This window comes from Polistes dominula, unplaced genomic scaffold (assembly GCF_049000335.1).
Source record: "Polistes dominula isolate Pdom_NZ unplaced genomic scaffold, Pdom_raw_medaka contig_78, whole genome shotgun sequence".
Taxonomy (NCBI): Eukaryota; Metazoa; Arthropoda; class Insecta; order Hymenoptera; family Vespidae; genus Polistes; species Polistes dominula.
This window is the reverse complement of record NW_028301042.1, coordinates 443,129-465,622: the sequence shown is the minus strand read 5'-3', so window position 1 is coordinate 465,622 and position 22,494 is coordinate 443,129. Positions and strand designations below refer to the sequence as shown.

The 22,494-nt window shown below is 26.6% G+C and overlaps 2 protein-coding genes across 19 annotated transcripts in view; one reads left to right on the top strand and one right to left on the bottom strand.

Moving 5' to 3' along the window:
* Positions 1 to 22,494, top strand: part of Crtc (CREB-regulated transcription coactivator) — a 41,932-nt gene that overhangs the window by 6,656 nt on the left and 12,782 nt on the right. For 12 of the 18 annotated variants that reach the window (XM_015321655.2, XM_015321654.2, XM_015321653.2 and 9 more), the window contains 4 exons: positions 17,984 to 18,236; positions 19,146 to 19,251; positions 20,056 to 20,206; positions 21,312 to 21,449. In XM_015321655.2, coding sequence (XP_015177141.2) covers positions 17,984 to 18,236; positions 19,146 to 19,251; positions 20,056 to 20,206; positions 21,312 to 21,449 — 648 coding nt within the window. Of the gene's footprint in view, positions 1 to 17,983; positions 18,237 to 19,145; positions 19,252 to 20,055; positions 20,207 to 21,311; positions 21,450 to 22,411; positions 22,460 to 22,494 lie in introns of all 18 variants that reach the window. The other 6 variants (XM_015321658.2, XM_015321657.2, XM_015321663.2 and 3 more) reach the window with 3 other exon arrangements.
* Obp1 (odorant binding protein 1) lies at positions 1,360 to 4,895 on the bottom strand. The gene is made up of 6 exons (XM_015321671.2): positions 4,498 to 4,895; positions 3,013 to 3,097; positions 2,057 to 2,145; positions 1,793 to 1,895; positions 1,633 to 1,697; positions 1,360 to 1,396 (listed from the first exon to the last, which is right to left on the bottom strand). Exons 1-6 carry the CDS (start codon positions 4,561 to 4,563, stop codon positions 1,379 to 1,381), a joined length of 426 nt encoding a protein of 141 aa, XP_015177157.1. The 5' UTR covers positions 4,564 to 4,895; the 3' UTR covers positions 1,360 to 1,378.

The window sequence follows — 22,494 nt, the reverse complement described above, 5'->3', positions numbered from 1 at the left end:
ATTATTAATTAGATTTGAATTAATAAAATTCGTCGATCTAAAAACAAAATCACGTAAAGTTAAATAAAGAAATGATAAAAAAAAAAATTGTAAAATTCAAATGCTTTTTAAACTTACGAAGTTTTTTCTTGTTTTTCTTTTTTTTTCTTGTTTCACAGCTTTCATAATCTTCTTACGTGAGATTGTGTAATTTTGTTGTACATTTCCTTTGATTAAAATAATTTTTTTTTCTCTCTCTCTTCCTGATCTATAGATCTCAAATGAATCATTTATTAAGTAATTCAATATAAAACTGTGTGTGTGTGTGTGTGTATCACTTTTCGCGAATAAATTACAAAGAAAAAATTTAAATCAATAAAAATCAAAAAAGGAAGTTATATTTAAAAGATTATATATACGAAGTAGTAATAGTTGTGTTTTATAGAAAATTGTAGAATTATGTAATGGATATAGTATATCATCTAAACTTAATTGATATTTTAATGGATAGTAGGATTACACCACGTATTTTCTTGTCTTATTAAAGTCAATGGAATTTTACCAGGATTCGAAGACATAACCACGTAATCGTTTGTTTTCTCAAGAATAATTTCTACTTATTGTATATACTCGACAAATACGCACATCTAATAAATTAAAAAAAAAAAAAAAAAAGGAAAAAAAAAACATTAGAAATAAATAAACTCGTAAATAACTCGTTTTTTTTCTTTTTTTTTGAATAACGAAGATAACAAATTAATTTAAAAAAAAAGAAAAATAAGAAACAAACAGGATTAATAAAAAATCTATTTTAATAAGAAAATAGAAATTATGGAGGTTGTTAGGATAGCGTAAAATGTTTTTTTCCCCAAGGTGGAAAAAAAATACGACCAATTTTTTTTTCTTTTTGCAGCATTGCAAGATTGCAATCGTAGATTGAAAAATTACGTAGACAAAATTCGTCAAATCATTTAAAAAAAAAGAATAAATAAATCTTCTTCAGAATAAGATAATTAACTTTATTTTTTTTATTTTTTTTTTTTTTTTTTTATTATATTTTATTACATTTTTCTCACGTCATTTTGTATTTTTACTATAATAACATTATTGATCATGTATACATACGTAATAATTATTCTAAATAAGAAATTATATCGAAGGAACCTTAGAGTTTTTTTTTTTTCATATTTTTCTTTCCAAATTTTATTGGAAACAAAAAGAAAAAAAAAAAAGGAATAGAAACGCAAATAGACAAACAAAAAAACCAAAAAAAAAAAGAAACACACATAGATAACAATATTTCTAATAATCGTAAGTGCTTTTACAAGGTTTTTCCCCTGCTCCTCCTCCCCCTTTGACCCAAATTTGTAGTGTTCTTCGTTTTGTTTTTTTTTTTTTTTTAAACCATGAACCATAACTGCAAAAAGGAAAAACATTATTTTTTCTTATTGGAACAATTTGAAATAGTTTTTGTTTCTTTTGTTTTTAATGTAATGAACTTGAACGAAGTTTTTTTTTTTTTATTTTTGGTAATTGATGATAAACGTGTGGTATGACGTAGAACATTAATTTTGTTAGTTAATAAAATATAATTAAAAAAAAAAATATATATTAATGAAATATAAACAAAGAAGGAAAAAAAATTGGTCTTACCTCAGGAACTTTTTGTTGAACGCATTTTGCAACGTTAAATACTCTTTCGCAACCATCCGCACCATCTTGGATAGAAAAATTTGCAAATTTATATATTAATAATTATAATTAAAAAAAAAATAAAAATTAATTAATTGAATACATATAGAAAATAATTTACCCTGTCTTGCACAAGCATTGAGAATATCAGCACCCATTTCTTTAAAATTATCTGGTATGAAACCCAACAACATTTCTGATTCTAAATTACCTTCCTCATCCACCTATTAATAAAAAGATACATACATACATAATATTATATATATATGTGTGTATAAAAAAAAAAGTATAGGAAAAAATCTAGGAAATAATGTGAATAGTAAGAAGAAGAAGAAGAAGAAGAAAAATAAAAAAAGAAATGATAAGATCGGATGATTAGATTTACCAGACTGAAAGCTTCCAACATGCAGTACATGTAGCAGGATAGTGATCGATCATTCACCAGATTTCCATCATTTACTTGATCGATTAGAGCTGTCCAACATTAAATCAAAAAAAAAAAAAAAAAGAAGAGAAACATATTGAATAATTAATAAATAAATAATTTGTCTTATTCGTCATTTAATTTTTTTTATTTACTCTATCTGTTTGTTTGTTTGTTTCTTATTACATTGTAAAATAAAAATCTATGTACATACACTTTATTTTCTTTTTATATATTATATTAACCCCATTAACTGGCAAATTATTTTGGATTTCACAAATATTTATATTATTTTTTTTTTAAGTCTTAAATCCTTTAAAGTGCACATGGGGTGTTTGACACCCCAAGAAATTGTTCATCTCTCAAAAATGGTACTGAGAAACAATGGGTTATTTGTCTAGTGTCATCTAGTGTTCATTCAGATGGATATAAAATTTAATGATATTTTTAAAAACAAGATGTATCAAACTACTTTTAAAACAAATTGCTTAGTGTCTAAATATTAAATAGCGGCTTCAGGTGACACGTTTCAAACACGTTGGGGTGTCAAACACCCACAGTGGTGCACTTTAACTAACTTTTACCACCCAGTGTACACTTTAAGGATTAAATGGGGAATTGTGGCTGGTTGCATGAAAACAAAAAAACTAATAAGAGACTATTACTCTTATTTCTTTTATTATTATTATCTTATACATACAAAAATAGCCATTATTATGCCATTTTTTCATAAAGTTCACATAAAACCGAGTGGTGTACGTAAAATTCCAAAATCCCCAAATGAGGATGGATCGTGGTAGTTAATGGGTTAATATGTAATATATACAATTTTGTAATATTTTTATTACGAGAATAGAAAGTTCATTTATTTTATTTGAATTATTTGAATTATTGAAATAATATGATTTATTATTTACCTTGAGAAGTTCCATGTTCTTCCATGCAACGAGCTTTATCACCGGCAACCATTTCTATCATTTCTGGTGGTACCCAATCTGGTGGCTAATTAAATTCAAAATTTATTTCGAATTAAATGATGTTATTGAAATATAGAAAGTTGTTTTTTTTTCTATAACAATTATTTTGTTTTCTAGAGAATATTTTGTTATTAATTATTTACAATATATTGTTGATACGTTTTGAAATTTTTCTATTCGTTTTATTTCGTATTATTAAAGAAACGAGACAATTGCATCAGTTTATAGAAATTATTTGGATTATTTCTTTTTGAAATTTTGTTTTGTTTTGTTTTTTAATTAAAAGAATGACGAATAATTTTGTGAATAGAAAAATAGAAAAAAAAAAAGGAAAAAAACGTTTTGATATCTTATCTGTCGCGGTGGTAATATCGATTTTGTAAGTATTCGACCATCAGTAACGTAACACGAATAAAATTTCCATGAGAATAAAAAAACCATTACAACAACAACAACAAAAAAGGAAAAACAATTTACAAATATTACAAATGGTGTGCAATCTCTCTCCCATCGAAAAGATGGAGTATTTTGAATCAAACGTGAGAACAATTTATTTTCAATTTAATTAACTTTTAATATACACGTGCGTGTGTGCGTGTAATCAAATTATGGCAATAGATAACAAATAATTTTATTGTAAATACAAAAAAAAAAAAAAGAAAAGAAATAATCTGAAGTAAGAAGAAACAACGGGAAAAATGTATGAATAAAAGAAAAAACAAGGGGATGAAATGAAACAATAATAAAAAATATAAAATAAACAAAAAAAAAGGAAAGAATTTGCAAGATCTATCCTAGGTGTCAATGACTTAGAAAAATCGATTTTCACGATAAGAAAGATAGATAGAGATAGAATGAACGATGCCAAGAAATCGTGTCACGCCTACACGTAATAAATACATTCATTTTATATATTTAAAGTTACATACACAGAGACACACACACACACACATACTAAATCAATTAAAAGTTCTTCTTTTTTTTTTTTTAGGCAAAAGTTTCCAAGTGATCTGATTTTTTTTTTTTAAATTACAAATATTTGACAATTTTGTCAAAAACCATTTAGCAATTTACAAATAAAATCTTTTTTGATGAAACTTCTTTTTTTTACTTTTTTTTTTTCATATCTTATATTCCAATTGTAATAGTGAACTATAAAAATGTCATTAACGATTTATCGTAGCAACAATAATTTGAATAAAATCTTTTTTTTTTATTTTTTTTTTTTAATTTAAATTTTGACCCCTTTCAAAATTTACCGTCAAAAAATAGACGTCCCTTTTTTATACACATTATACCTGTTTATAAATATTTTGACGTTCTATATGCACTAAAGAAATTTCACGAATATCACACTGATTAGAAAAAAAAGAAAAAAAGAAAAAATATAACAGGAATGCAGCAGCATGCATGCATGCAACTTACCCCTGCGTTAACGATCTTCATAGAAAGTAGGGTGAAAAACATGACGAACATTAATTTCCCTTCCATTTTAATTACACAATAATAATTATGATACTAATTTAAACAATATTATATATTATATATTATATATATATAAATCACAAATTAAATTTAATTTTTATTTGTTAAATATGTTTCGTCGTTGAAAAAAAAAAAGAATATATTGTTGGAATTTTGTCGAATAAAATAGTTCTTTATGAATACACGTGCCAAAGTGAAATACAAGTCTAGTATGGAATCGTAAGCGTATTTATAATCCCCTAATCGCAAACGGGATGTTGTGGGCGTTTAAGTGGTTATAGCCATAAGTTAATTTCATATTATCCTTTTCTTATACTGATTAAAGTCCAAGACTATAGTTAGTTTTCATTTTCAATGTTACCTCTGTGTTTTTTCTCTTTTTTTTTTCTCTCAATAAAGAAGAAGAAGAAGAAGAAGAAGAAGAAGAAGAAGAAGAAGAAGAAAAATTCACATTTAAATTCAAATTAAAATGAAAATGAAACTCCTTGTGACATATGTGGTATTATTGTTACGTGCATTTACTGTATACTTTTATATTTAACATTAGAGTCTGATTTTTTTCTTTTTTTTTTTTTTTATTATTATACAAGGTCCTTGGTTGCATCCTGTATAAAGTATATTAGTATTAGTAAAGTATATATAAATCTTATTCTGTGACATATCACAAAACGATATAACATACTACACGTGTATTGTATGTATGTATGTATTTTATGTGTTATTATTATGGCCATAGTCAATGATATCGAATTATGGTTTTGTAACAATTATTAGTTATGTTTTATTACTTTGCAATAACAAGAGTCGAATATTAAATGTTACGTCGGCGTCATTGTGATTTCCTTTAAATCGATTCAAATCGTGTGTTATTTCATTTCTATTATTTTGTGTTTTCATACTCGTTCATTTTTATTAACTACTTCCACTTCCTTTTTTTATTATTTTTTTTTTTTTAATTGGTTTTGTTTCTTTTAATCAGTTAACATCGTTGACCGCCACCACGTGGGTCATTTCTCGTAGATTTTTTTTTTTATTTATTTAATGTTGCATTCAATAAACATTTGTAGATTTATTAACAATCAAATGAAAGTATCATTGAATCGTTCTTGATAAGAATATAAAATTTGTATTATTTTTTATTTAATTTTTAAGACATGTAAAAAGACAACACACGTAAAACATGTGTGTGTGTGTGTGTGTACCAATCAACATTTATTTTTATTTTTATTTTTTTTCTTCAGCTAATAATATTTTTTGTTTTGTTTTATTCATTTATCTTATCTTCTTATTATATATATATATAAATTACGTGTCACGTCGTTTGTCCACAATGTACTCCTAAACCACTGTACCGATTTGAATAAAATTTTGCACGCTATGTGCAATTTCATCCAACTTGAAAGATAGGATAGTTTATATCTCAATTTATAATCGCAATTGACTTAAAGACGTGTGTATCGGACTGATTGTGAGCCACAGTAACGCGCAAAATTTGTGTAGAGGATATAAATATTCTTCTTTCCATTCTCGTTTTTCTCTATTTCGAGAGTTAGAGAAGAAGAAGAAGAAGAAGAGACGTTCGAAGCAAGCGAAAGGGGTGAAAAATACGAAGGTAGGGGTAGGAAGTAGATGGTAAAGGGTAGTTGGTTGGGGTGGGGGATCTGGCAAGGTCGAGTTTCGATCGGTCGAGAGAAGAAATGCATCACGGATTGGGGTCAAGAGAGCACTCGGCTTTTTTAACTGGCTGCTGGTGGTGCTGCTGCTGTTGCTGTTGCTGTGGGGGGTGGTGGGTGGGTTGTGGTAGTGGTGGTGGTGTATTCCCTATTGACTGTTGTTTAGGGTTCGACGTTTTTTCTTCAACCTCATGTGTACTCTTCTTTTCATTCTAATTCTTTCATTTATTTCAATTGTCAATTATCATTTATTTTTATTTTTTATGTTTTTATATTTTTATCTTAGAAATTCCTCCTACTGTTGTTATTAATACTTTTGAACTTTATTGTACGTGTTTTTTTTTTCTTCTTTTTTCAATTTAATTTTAAAATTTATTTACTTGTGAAATTTATTATACTTTTTGAAATACACCCCCTCCCCTAGTTTCCTTTTTATTATCATCCATTTTTTATTTATCAATTTGCAATATTCTTCCTGTTATTGTTCTGGTTTGAAAACAATTTAGCATTTTTTTTTTTTTTAACTTACAAGGGGAAATCCCCCCAGCTTTGATATTTTTTTTTTGTAAATTTGGTACACTTGTAATAGTCCATGATAAAATTTATATTATGCCTTTTAAACTTGATACAATGCAATAAAAATGTATTTAACAAAAACGCCAATTGAATTTACACATAGACGTGTATTTCCTTTAACTGTAGTAGTCTACTACAATATAGCAGCTATGTGTGTGGGTGTCTTAGAAATCACTGATACCTGTTATCTTTTCTTATATTGACTTAGAATTAAGTTTGTTTACCTTTTTGCAAGTTAATTTTGTTTTCTTTATATTCATTCTTGTTTAAAACTCTCTCTCTTTTTTTTTTATATTCGTTATTTTAAAGTATAAACTTAAATAAATTTTCTTGTTTTTTCTTTTTTTTCTGGAAATATTTTATATTAATTTTCTAAGAAATCAAATCAAATAAACAAAGTTGCATTTGTATTATACAGGGTGTCTGTTAAAGTAGTAGTAATAGTAGTAGTAGTAATACGACGAGTTACTTTCATCTCGAATCGATCGAATTTCAGCGAATTTCTGGGCCCCGTGCGCACGTGCAGTTGGGTTACTCTCCTCTCCTACCTTGCTAGTGGTGGTGTATAAATGTGTTGTATATACTGGGTGACATTTTTCAATTAAAATCTTCTCATATTTTTCAAGTCTCCTTTCTTGACTGATAAATCGTTCATTTTCGACAGTTTTTTGAAATCGTTTGAAAATTTCAAACAAATTTTTGTTTGTTTTGTAGGTAGTGGTAATTCTTATTCAAACGATTTATCCAGTGTATACATTTCATATATTACATACACACAGATATATATATGTGTTAAAGAGTGTGAGTGAGAGATATAAGACACTCAGCTGATATTTTCAATTCGTTGTCTCTGTGTTCACAACCACCCACCACCTTGTGTGGGAACGAGGCCTTAAACTGGGCTCGATCAATCATTCATCCTAACGAATATTTTTATCTTCTTCTGTCTTGTCTCTCATTTCTTCTTTATTTTATTTTATTTCTTTCTTTTTTATTTTTTTTTTCAATGATACTTTTTTCGACAGGAAATTACGTGGTGACATCGATACGATCACAAAATAAAATATCATCGTACAAATAATTGCGATTATAAATTGTGATATAAATTATCCTATGTTTCAAGTTGAATGAAACTGCACAGAGTGTGTAAAATTTTATTAAATTTCGTTCAGTAGTTTAGGAATCCATTGCGGACAAACAACGTCACACGTAATTTCTTTATATTAAGATAAGATATTTAAACGTAAAAGAGAAAATGTTTTATAAATAGTAATATATATATATATATATAAATATAAATGATGGATAAAACTTTTGAATGGTGAGGAATAAAATTGGATATAAAAACTGTTTAGTAAATCTAATTTATTAATGAAGTACGTAATAGGAAATGGAATTAGAACGAATAAATGAATAAATTGTCGATGATTTAAGTATACCTACCATTTTTTTATTTTATTTTTTTTTATTTTTTTTTTTATTTCTTATTATTCCTCTCCAACGCAGAAAATATGTAAAAGCTTGACGAAGGTAAAGAACGAATATATATATATATATATATATATATATATGAAAATAATCGTTAACACAATATAAGTTCGAGGTGGATGGTTGGCTAGGTTGATGGTTGGGGGTTGTGGAGGGATTGAGGGATTGAGGGGGTTTAGGGGGTTGAGGGTTTATAAGCGAAGAGGGCGGAGTCGAGACGACAGACGACTCGCTTCCTAGACTCGTTTTTCATGATGAAAAAATAAAAACTTTCACCCTTTCCCCTAATCCCCCTTGTGTTGGAAGAAGAACCACGTAGCTTGTCATATTTTTCCTACAAAACGACGTTTATTGTTCGATTACTTTTTACAAAAAAAAAAAAAAAAAAAAGAAAGAAAGGGTTACCAACCGCGTTTTAAATAATTTATATCTTAATTTCAATCATAAATCTAAACGTTTAATAGATATATTTTGCTTTTAATTTATTGTATCGTTGTTTTATGAAAAATATCAATAACAAAATGATATTTAAATTAAAATTTTAATAAAGGTTTAGAAAATAGAAGGTTTTGCATATAAATATTATAAATTAATTAGTAAACTTTTGCTTTTAATATATTGGTATCGTTGTTTTATGAAAATTATAAATAATAATTTATATTTGAATATTTCTAAATTATTTAAAGTTAAATATAAAAGATATAAATAAAAATTTTTATTTATTTTTTTTCTAATTTAATGATACAATTTTTATAATCCTTAATATATTTTTTACATATCAAAGTTTGTTAAACAAATTACTTCGTATTTTTTTTTTTTTCTATTTTTTTTTTCCTCTCTCCTCCTTCCCTGTTAATATTCGTGCAAATTGAAATGTTACAACACTCCGGCGGGTATATTTGCATAGATATTTGTGACTCGTTGTATTAGTGTGATTTAAGGATGCATAAAAATGCAATTTGTTCTAGGTGAAACATTTAAAAAAAAAAAAAAAATGAAACGTTTCTTTTGAGAGGAGGCGTGACCTCGCATTTGTTGCGACAGCTTTTCGTTACAATATGCAATTTGTTCAGATCCGATAACAACGACACCGGTAAAAAAAAAAAACCACCCCCCAGTTAAAAATACATTTACTTTCTAGCATATTAAATTATGTTTTTTTTTTTTTATAAATAATCACCTCGACGATTGCTTTAAATTGCTTCCTCGTTTACAGAAAAAAAAAAAAAAGAAAAAAGAAGAAATAAAAAAAATAGTGGAAAAAAATCTGCGGTAATATTTCAATCAATTTCTTTATTGAAACATCTAAATAAATTAAAAAGAAAAAAGAAAAAAATTCAAATTTAACTGTAAATTCTGGTATAAAATTTAGAAAATAAATTTCATTGATTAGATTTTAGAAATTGAAATTGAAAATTGGAATAATTTTCAAATTACAATTTGAAATACTTGTGTAATATTTTTCACAATTTTTGTTTAAATCTTTTTTTATATTAAATTTATTTTATAAATTGTAATAACAGATTACAATAGGAACGTTTCAATTTTTTTTTTTTACTTTTAGGTTTGTTCTTCTATTTTTCTTTTTTTTTGTGCGTAAAGGGTTGCAAATATGGGTGAAAAAAAAACGAAAACAAAAGGAAACACGTGCTCTCTCTCGTTCCACTTATTGTCAGTATATATATACTTACATATACATATATATATATATATATATATATATATATATATATATATATATATATATATAGTGAGTATTGATCGGTGCTTGTAAAGGTTTACTCTCTGCTTTGCCTGTTTCGTTCACAGCAGCAGCAGCACTGCAGTTGCATCTGCAACTGCAACTGTAACTGCATTAACAAAATTATTTAATTATTTCTTTCTTTTTATTCATTTTTAATAGTTTTTACTGTAGTGTCAATATTTATAAAAATTTGATTATTGAATTATATTGAAATTAATTTCTATGATAAATGAATTTGTTCATGATCATTGTTTATATGAAATAAATAATATTATCTTATTGTATTAAAATAAAATTTATCTTGTGTAGTTTACATAGTAGTAGTAGTAGTAGTAGTGTGTAGCACACTACTACTCCTATTTATGAATGAATACTCGCGACCTTTCATAGAAACGAACGAAGAAACGAATGAACTGTCGTGAACTAGACCGATATTCAATGATATAATACCTACCTTCAACAATTTATGCAACTAACCTAATCTATTAGATTATTTTTTTTTATTTTTGTTTGTTGTTGTTGTTGTTGTAGTTGTTGAGATGTTGATGTTTTTACACACCTACTACTATTACTTCAAATTCTTCAGATGAATGAACAGGAAATTCTACCCACGTCAAATTTAAGTTGAAGTAAATATATGAAATAAATTTAACATTCAATTGAATTTATAATTTAGAAGCATATTAGGTTTGTTAGAATATGATTAGAAATTTGCGAGAGATTATTTTGCAATGATTTTCAAATGAATAATTTAGAAAGATAATAGGTTTGGTTGAAAATAGAAAATGATTAGAAATTTGCGTGAGATAATTTTACAATGATTTTCAAATAAATATATGAAATAAATTTAATATGAAATTAAATGTTTAATTTAGAAATATAATAGTTTGTTAGAAAATGATTAGAAATTTGCGAGAGATTATTTTGCAATGATTTTGAAATAAATATTTGAAATAAATTTAACATGAAATTGAATTTATTATATGGAAACATAATAGTTTGTTAGAAAATGATTAGAAATTTGCGAGAGATTATTTTGCAATGATTTTCAAATAAATATTTGAAATAAATTTAACATGAAATTGAATTTATTATATGGAAACATAATAGTTTGTTAGAAAATGATTAGAAATCTGAAAGAGATAATTGCAATGATTTTATTTGTAATTTAATTTTTTTTTTTTTTTATTAATACTTTCCCTTTTTCTCATTTACGTAAATAATAAAATAAAAATATTACAGTTGACAGGGAAATAGTTAGAAAATTAATTACATAGGATTAGATAAGGAGAGAAAGTTTTCAAACATTATCAATTTTATTTTATTTTATTTTATTTCTCATTAGAATTATTAACTATGGTGTATCTTAGTGTTCTGATAATAAAACAAAAAAGAATTAACAAAATAAACCTAACACAACCATAAATAGTTAGTGAAATTTAATTAACTATTAGAAATCTAGAAAAGAAAGTTACATACCCAAATCTATTTGATTTATTTGATTTTATTCCTTTCTTTAAATAGTTGAACAAAATATCAAACATATTAATTTAAAAGTAGAGAAATCGTTTGATTAATAAAAAAACAAAAAAATGAATTGAAACAAAGTACCTTAAATTACCTGTAGTATTATAAATCACACACACACACATATTCATTTGTTTAAATAATAATCAAAATTATATAGAGAAACAAAGTATCATAAATTACACGAAGTATTATAAACCATATTCAAAATATTGTTTGAATGTTTATAAAAAAAACAAAATAATGAAACATATGTGCAACAAATACGTGCAACAAATATACGTGCAACAAAATAGGATTCAACAAATACGTGCAACAAAATAAGATTCAACAAATTAGAATCGTTGTAAATAGCATTGTTTAAATAATAATAATAATAATAATAATAATAATAATAATAATAATAATAATAATTAAATATGAATGAACAAATATAATTATTGTTATTTTTTTCTTAAGTGGGTCATCGTTTTTAAGCCCGTCGCGACGACGAAGACGACGTCGTCGGACAATAACGAAGAGAGGATGCGTGGGCGTCGAAATGGGAGTGGGGGGAGGGTGGGGGATGAGGTAGGAAAGGGCAAAAGGAAAGGGGAGAAGGGAAAGGGAGAGAGAACTCGATCGGTTCCCGACCTCTCCAACTTGTTCCGCGTTCCTCGGTCATTCAAGCTTTGCCCGCACACGGCTTCCATTCTACTTGCAACCCTCTCACACACACCCTCACATTCACCCCCATCCTTGCTTTCTCTATCTCTTTCCAATATATGTTTCATCTATTACAAATAAAACCCTTTTTTGATTTACATTTTTTTGGGGGCTGGGGATTTTTGCGTTTACGATGAATAGAATAGAATTCAAATAGAACATTAATATTAAATAGGATTTAGGGGTTGTTAGTTTTTTTTCTTTTTTTTTTTATGAAAGATGAGAAAGTTGTCTAGGTGTTTGAAAAATAAAATTTTATGGATTGGTAAAATAAAAAAATCATTGTAATAATTTGATTTCTAAATGTTGATATATTACAGTTCACTGTTTTGCATGTCATATGCAATTGCATAATAAATATTTTCTATAAAAAATGTAAAATAATAATAATAATAATAATATTTCGAACCCTTTTGAAATGTTGAATACTTTTAATTAAAATATTTTGTACGAACGGAATAATTTTATTAATAATAAATTATATTTAATAAGTAAAGTTTTTTCTTTTTTCTGTGAGAGAGAATATAATTTGATTAATTAATATAAACATTACATTATTTTACATACAATATTAACAAACACTTATATGCGTCCATAGCACACTCTAAGGGTTGAATTATTTGTTTTTTTTTATTTATGAAAAATAATCAAATGGAATCATCGTTGAATAATTTTTTCTTTGTCGCAGAATTATAATTTGTCTTTTTTTTTTATGAAATATGCAAATAACAAAAAGAGCAATGCTCAAGGTCGCGAAAGCTTGGCACAGTCAGTCATGAGAAGAGAACTCTTTGGCAAGCGTTAAAAGCTTTCTCTTTCTCTCTCTCTCTCTCTCTAACTCTCTCTTTTTCTCTCTCTTTCATCGTGCTCTCTAACCATCATCGTGTCGGTAGTTCTCTCTCGTGGTCACATAATTTCTCATTCCATTGCACCCGATGGGCAACGAGATCCATCCATCTAATGCTCTCCTCGTAGCTTATAAGGGGTCACCAGAGGATAAAATTATAACGTGGAAAGTGTCATCGAAAGTTCGATCGATTAAAGAAGAAGCATCCAGCATCCTTGACTATAGTCTGTGAAAATCGAAGGACGTTGATTTAACCCAACTGTTATTAACAACTAACATTTACCATTATTATTATTATTATTTTATTTTATTTTATTTATTTATTTATCGGTTTCCTAACAAAACAGATTTATCAATATAAAAATGTTGTATATTGGAATTTTTGGCAGGGGCGTGCCGTGGCGTAGCAATTCGACCTATCTATTCTAATTTTGAATTTAGCCACCAGATAGCGTATTCAAGTGTGCTAAAGATCCCACGTGATGTAGCAATTTGACCTATGTACTGTAATTTTGAATTTAGCCACCAGATAGCGTATTCAAAGTGCTACAGATACCAATACTTTAATAATAAGTTTTTATATTTATTAATTCAAATATAAACAGGTGATTATAATTTTTAAACAACAGCAACAACAACAACAAAAACTAGAGAAACACACAGTGGAATTGCGATTATCATCGTTGAATAAATTTCACCCTCGTATTTGACTCTCTTTTATCTTGTATTTTTTATTATTATTTTTTTTTCTTTTTATTATTTTTTTATTATTTTCTTTGACGAGGGGTGAACCGTGTGTTGATGCATACGCGACCTTCTAACATACCTTTTTTTTTTTCTTCTTTTTTTCTTTTTTCTCTTTCTTTCTGCTATAGTTTTAACACCAATGGGTTGGTTGGTTGGTTGGTTGGTTGATGATACAACAATCGTGCTATTGTTTAATATCGATTTTTGTTTATTTCATGCATTATCGGGAATAAATAAATCAAACGATGAGTACGTAGTAGAAAGAAATTAATTGCATGTACGATTAATTCGAAAGTTTTTCTGTTTTTTTTTTTTGTTTAATTGAGATTCGGTCAAGCAACTTGACATTTGTCAATAATAAAAAAAAAAAAAAAAAGAAAAGAACAAGTGTCCTTGGCCTTTAAAAGGGACTAAGGGAAAGACACTAATTTGTAGATCCTAAAAATGATTGCAAATAAAAAAACAGAATAAAATTTTGTTAAAAAAAAAAAAAAAATACAGACATTGTACGTTCTAATTGAATTATTTATATTTTTATAATTAATATGGAAAATGTTGAGTGTTAAATTACAGGGTTAGAAAAAAAAAAGAATGTTTGAAACATAAAATACTCACAAACCAAATAATAATAATAATAATAATAGCAAATGTTGTTATGCAAATTATGTTTAAACATGTTCATGTGGTGGTTAGTGTTATCAATACTCACCTAATCCTAATCCACATTCTCATTCTCGTTTTGAACGTTCTATTCGTCGTCATAGTTGGTCGTCGTCGTCGTTGTCGTCGTCATAGTTGTAGTTGTCGTCGTCATTCGTTCGTTGTGTGTTGTACGACGAACGCGACGACGATTTCATTGAGAACTTATATTCAATGGCAGAGTTCATGGACGCGTCTCCTAAGCGCATCGACGCGCTTCGAGAGGATGCGTCACCGGCGTATCGACCAATCAGAATACGACACGTGTGTCGCAATGCTTACGTTCAATTAGTATCGATGCTAATTAAAGGCCATCCGTAAACAAAAGGTCGTTGCATTCTCAACTCACGTCAATAAATACTATACTATAGATTCATCTCAATTAATCCATCCATTTCGATTATCTTCTTGGTGATGATAGTAATGGTATTGGTATCCTTAAGACAATTAATTTAATTATTTCATTTTTTTTTTTCTTAACTATTATTTGCATAGGATTTGATTTGATACATGGAAGAAAAAGTATTGTCCAATGTTTACATTTGATTGGTATTTTTCGTTGTAATAAAATTCATTTGAGAATCATCGTAGATTTCTTTTTGCATACAATTAATTGTATACATCACGTTTATATTTAACTGTACAAAAAGATTATGTTAGTAAAAATGAAAATACATATCTGTGAAATAATAATAATAATAATGATAATAATTAAAAGTTAATCCTTACGTCAAGTTTCGCACGTGTGAATCTTTGACAACACGTGAGTGCACGTAACTACACGTAACACTTGTATATATGCACTTTCAATATACGATACACATATATATATAAATAGACAAATAGATATATAGATAGATCGGATAGATAGGTAAATAGATAGATCGTACGCACCTATCATGTGTATGCGTGTATGCGTGTTAACCTAGGTGTTTTATAATAAAAAAAAAACATAGCGCCAAGAAGTTATTCTTGCTTCGTCACTATACCAATTACTAATACATTAAACATTTTACATTATGCAAATAACTAATACTGATATCATTATAACGATCAATTTAACATAAGAAGAAATAAGAAATATTTAAAATTTTATTTAATATATAGGGGTGCCCCACAATCAGTCCGATACACACGTATTTAAGTCAACGAATTACCGTATACCGCCATCTGTTAGAATCTTGTCGAATTAACAGAAATAATCATGACTCGTTTGTTAATAAACAAATAATTGCGATTACAAATTGTGATATAAACTATTCTATCTTTTAAGTTGAATGAAACTGCATAGAGTGTGGAAAATTTGATTAAAATCAGTTCAGTAGTTTGGGAGTCCATTGCGGACAAATAACGTCACACGTAATTTATATATATATTAAGATTATATATTTATTTATTACAAATATATTTTTCATATTAATTTGAGTCATATATTTTTGTAATATAAACGATATTAATCTATTATTATCTAATTAATTAACAATTAAAAAATAAGACAAAACAAATAATAATAGTTTAAAAGTTTCTAATTGATTATGTTTATAAGATGGAAATATATTAAGTGCATTTTTCCTTTATTCGTAATAACAAATTGAGAATGTATTAAAAAGATACAGAAATATACAATGAGTGAATGATTATGTGTGTATGTGTTGTGTATGTGTGTAAGAAAGATGGAAAGAGTTTAGTTTGATGCTACGACGCAGGAGAATGAAGTTTTCCTTGAACTTTGGTATCAAGATAGTTGTGCATGAACAATTAATAAAACAATAAGAGGAAAAGAAACGACCGTATTAAATGATAAAGACAGTTAACTGAAATAGATAGAAACCTGAGATAGATTCCTAAAAAAAAAAAAAAAATATAAAAGACAACGATAGTACTATAATTATTAATTTAAATTTTTTTTTTTCATCTTCATCTTCATCTTCTTCTTCTTCTTCTGTATATATCTAAAGTATTCTACCAATGTAAACGTAATAATTATTTTTTTACTTTTTTTTTTATTGTTAATATTATTTGCTTTTCTTCATAATTGGTTTTTTATTTAAGGTTTTTATTTTTAATAAAACAACATTAACATTTATTTATCTTTCATAACCATTTCCAAGATTCATTCACGTATGTAAGAAAGAGATAAAAAGAACGTATGTTCATATGTGTATATATGTGTGTAGGTGTTTGTGTATGTAAGAGAGTGAGAGAGAGAGAGAGAGAAAAGGCATTGAACGAATCGAATGAATGAGAAGGGTTTGACCCACATAAGTTCTTAGAAGCTCCATTACGTGACTGGAAAAATATTCTTCATTCTTATAAGAACTATGAAGTTATATATGAAAAATCAAGTAAAAATATTTTTCTATTTTCATTTCTTTTAATAAAAATAGAAACCATCATAGATACCATAGATCAATCAATCAATCAATAATATTAATCAAATGGTTTTAAATAATATTTTATTTGAAAATTTTCTTAGAGTATGAAAGATTCATATGTTCAATAATTTCTTGTAAGATTTTACCAAAAACCCTGATACAACCTTAACACAAACCCTGACGTAATCCCACTGTCTCTTATATGAAATCAATCACAATTGTTTAACAAATTATTTAATAAATATTATTAATTAAATTTCATATCAAACATCTTGTCAAAACTCTAACGCAACCCTAACACAAACCCTAACACAAACCCTGACGTAATCCCACTGTCTCTTATATGAAATCAATCAAAAAATTGATTAACAAATTATTTAATAAATATTATTTATAAAATTTCACATTTATTTATTGATTGATCTATTAAATAATTCGAATAATTTTGTAATTTATTTATCAGTGATAAAATGATCAAATAAATAATTGAATTGTTATATACATTTTTGTACATTTAAATGATTTATCATAGACAGGATATTTCTCTTAACGTTGAATTATTTTATTTATATGTTATTATCTTTATATATATATATATGTATGTATAAATGTATGTATTATATATGTAGTATGCTTCCGTGAAAGTGCAATGAGAAAAGGAAGAAGGAGAATTGTTATAGGGGAAAAAGAGAGGGAAGTTGGTGCTCGTAAAGCGGATGAAACATTTTATGGGAGATGAATTCGAGAAACGAGCCAAATTTTCCTACGAAACCCTTAAACACATTTCTTTTTTTTTTATAAACAATACAAATCTAAAAAAAGGTTTGTATACAATTTTTTATCGTTTATTTGATCGTTTTGTTCATTTTAATATTCTAAAATCAACCAATCGTCTTCAACCAATCCTCTCTCTCTCTTTCTCTCTCTCTCTCTCTCTCTCTCTCTGGGGACTGTAAAAAATAAGAACATTTTTATACGTCAAACATAACATCAAAATTTCTAAATGAAAATGACAAAATGTTTGTTTATTTTTTGTTTTTTGTAGACGGCGTTAAGCAATTTGGAAGATATGCAACATTCGATGGTATATCGAAGTAATGAAAGAGGTAGGCATATGGGGGTTGGTCCTGTACGTTCACGTCCCATGGAAAAAAGACACGACACATCACCATACAGTGGTGTTTCTTATCTTTCACCATCGTTACCAAACGATTGGCGAAGGACCAATTCGGATTCAGCATTGCATCAAAGTGCTAATGAAGCTTGCCAATCAACGACGACTATGCCTCATCGAAGAGGTATTATCATTATTATTATTATTATTATTATTAATTATTTCATTAAAGTATTTTTTTTTTGTTGGTTTGATCATCGTTTGTAAAAAGGTGAACTTAATGTTTTAGAATAAATTTAAATTGAAAAAAATCAATCATTCTCTTTGAAAACTATCAAACCTTGCAGGTTTTTACAAAGTGGGTCAATAGTTTTCCAATGGGACTTTAAAATTATTGTTTTTCATTTTGTTTTGGAAACTTGCATTAAACGAATATTAAAAATACAATTTGTTATAATAGAAATTAACAGATAATTGATCAAATTTAATAATTATAAACATTTAATATATAATATTAGGTTGGCAAGTGAATAATTGTGGATTTTGTTGATAAGTTGCCTTTTAAAATCATCAATGACTTAGTTGCCAACTCAATCTATACAATACAATAATTAATATAAATGATAAATAATTGTAAATTGAAAATAATATTTTCGAAAAGTGTGCATCGTGCATCGTTTTTTTTTCTTTTTTTTTTAAGTTGCATCGGTTCGCGAATACTCGGAATAAGAGATTGTTTTGAAAATTCATGCGTTCTCAGAATGCACTACGATTATTTTATGCTCGCGTAATGCGCTGCGAATTCACTTGCGTTCACATAAAAAAAAAAAAACTAAAAATAGTTTTCCCTTCTTTTTCTCTCTCTCTCTCTCTCTCTTTCTTTCTTTTTCTTTGTCTCTTTGTGTTTAGCTTATTTTTCTTGTTAGTTTGATAAAAAACAAAATGTAAATAACTTATTCATTGCGTTGCGTATTTTTATCAACGCGCATTAAACATACATTATTTTGTTCATGATCATTTGATTATATAAATTTGATTTTATTGAAATAATTATTTATATATATATATATATTTTTTTTGTTAATTTATATAGATCAGCACAATATGAACAGCGGTAGTAATGATAATAGAGAAACGTATCATGGTTCAATCGAAAGACCAAGGTCGTCATGCGAGATGCCACGAGTACCTGGAATCAAGTACGTATATATACATATATATATTTATAATTAATTATATATTTAATTTATATATAATAAAAATGCAAAATATTTGCATAAATGCATCCGTAAATTATCGTTGGTTCAAACGACACTTCTTTGAAAAATTAAAAATTAATATATTTATTCTATATTTATTATTATATTTAATATTATTTAAATATTATTTATCATTGTCGTTGTCATTGTATAGGAGAATACTTAGCATAATTCATATTACGTCGACTTTGTACAAGTGCATATGTATTGTATTCCATGCATACCGAACATCTCGATGCAAACGTGTTACATACTAATATTGTACATTATATATATATATATATATAATATATACTTGGAACGTTTACTTTGTTTCTATGATAACGACATTGACACATTATACGTCGTATTATTTTTATCTTCGATTTTTTATTTTTATTTTTATTTTTATTTTAAACTTCAATTTTTTTTTTTTCCTATGTATCCCACATCTCCCAAACCCTTCCACGAATTATTATTTCAATTTTTTAATCTGATTGTAATCTTATAGTTTTTTTTTTTTCAAATCCTAATTTACATTTCATATTTTTTCAATTTTATTATAATTTTCTTTTTTTTTATTTTTTTATTAAATATATATATATATATATATATATATATATATTTTGATTCATCTTATTTTATTATTCTTTTTATTTTAGTTGAATTATTTAAATACCAATTGATGAATGATAAAAAGATTAACATTGTATAATGAAATAATATAATTATTAAAAATATACATTTTGTTGAATATGTGTACAGCATATGTTTGAGTTCACAACCACCTGGACAACAAATTCCTATAGGAAATAATACAGGATCGTTGCCAGATTTGAGCAATGTCCATTTTCCAACACCCCTTCACACCCCTCTAGACCAAGAGGATCACACCAGTAGTACACCCTTCAGCAACGTAAGTAAATATTTTCAATTAATATTTCGCAATACAATCATTTTTTTGTCATTTATATTTTCTTCATTGTTTTATTCTAATTTTTATTAATTTTTTTTTCTTTTAAAAACCTTCTTCCTCCCCCCCCCTCTTTTTTTAAGCCCTTTTACTTCGTTTTTCTTTTTTTCAGTTCGATGTTAAAGGTTTGTCCCCACTCTACACTTTTCTTCTTCTTCTTCATATTTTGTTGTTTCTTCGATGTTATTTGAAATTTTTGTTTCTTTTTTTGTAAGATGGGGGAAAAGAGTTTTTTTTTCATAATTTTTTTCATAATTTTTTTTTTTTTTTTTACTCGTTTCCAACCTCAAGTAGAAAATTGTTGTTAAACGACGCACGACTTTACCGATTGTTCAAAGATTATCAATGTAATCTTACATTAAATTACGTGACGGTGACCGGTAAATTTGTACAAATTCGTTTGGTCACGCGTCGAGGTTTTTTTTTTTAGTTTTCATTTAATTTAAAATAATAATAAAAAAAAAAAAAAAAATAAGAAAAAAGAACAGAATTTTTATCTCACACGAGAGTTTAGAATAAAAGGAAACATCGGCAGTCGTAACGTTGTTTTCTTATTTTTTTTTTTTTTTTACCAATAGTTTGTACAAAAACTTTACATGCACAATATACATACTTACATAAATACATACCAGAGATATATATATATATTTAGAAAAAAGAAATCATTCTCTATACAGGGTGTTTCGTAATTAGGAGATCAACTTAAGAAATTAATTCATACAATAAATGTGTTCTTATTTTTATTCGTGATTTTTTTCTTTTTTTTTAAATTAATTGTTTAAAAATGTAAACTGGGAATGACAATTATTTTCAATATAACTTTAAACAAAACAAAAATACCATATTTAATTTTGTATATTGTTTCAATTAATAAATTACAGGATACTGTTATTTGATCACACGTTTACGAATAATCCTGTATATAATAATAATAATTATTATTATTATATTTGAGAGAAGAAAAAAAAAGTATTGTAGAGATCGTATAGAATTGAAAAAAAAAAAAAAAATAGAAAAAAAAAATGTGTGTACAACTGGTGTATTCCAGAGTCCTCAAACGAGCAGTCCTACAAACCTGTCGCCGACCAGCTTATGCCAAGCTGGTAGGCTATCCCTTTCACAGGATCACAATCCGTCAAGTGCCCAAGTAAATATCCTATTGCCAACAACAACAAAAATTAACCCCGTAAATTATATTATTATTATTAATATTATTATTACTATTAGTTTTTGTAGCGTTCGTGCATTTGTTTAGACGTTCGTCGAAATTTTTATTTTTTTTTTTTTTAATTTATTTTTCCCCTTTTACGAAGCATTCGATTGAAATTATATTAATTATATTTTTATATTATATAATTCAATTTTTTAATATCAATTCTTCTTTTTTTTTATTGCAAATAAAAATGATTGAAACATTTTTAAAGATACTTTTTTCTTTTCGAATGGTTCGTATTTGATTAGAAGAATGTTAGAAATGTCGGAAGTGAGAGGGAGAGGGTACCATTCATTCATTGAAAGAAAATGAAGAAGAAAAATTATTAAAACAAATTGAATTATAAATTAAATGTATGAATTATAAAATAAATAATTAATTTTAATGAATTTAGTTTTTTTGTTTGTTTTATTTTCTTCGTTTCAAAACTTCTTCTCACTTTCTAAGAAATTAATTGCTTTGATCAGAATTTAGGACAAAAGTTTATTAGTAGAGCATAGTTGCATGAACAAAATTTAGAAAAATCGAACGAGAAAATAGAATAAATAAAAAAAAAAAAACAATAAGCAAGGGAATAAAATAGAAAAAATCCTCCTATGCTTTTATCTGTGTTATCTTATCAAGCATCATACTCATTGGGATTTGTTTCATATTATCAAATTTAACAAAATGTTCATTTCAATAATTCAATCCAAAAATCAATCATAGTTTCCCACCCAATACGTGCACAAATTTCTAATTTTAATTTAAAAAATGAATTAAAAAAAGAAAACTCCCCCGCTTATATGGAAATTTGTCGCCCTTAATTAAAAAAAAAAAAAAAAAAAATCACACAACCAACCAATCAACCAACCAACCAACCTCTTTTAAGTTTGTCCATTATTTTTTTATTTTGCCTTTGTTGTAGTGGTCGTTTGTGTTTTGTTATTTTGCAGAACCATTTATCAGTGCCTGTTAACTCTAGGTTCCTTCACGCGCATAAGGTCAGTAGTTATATTACACACTATAATTTCTTTGC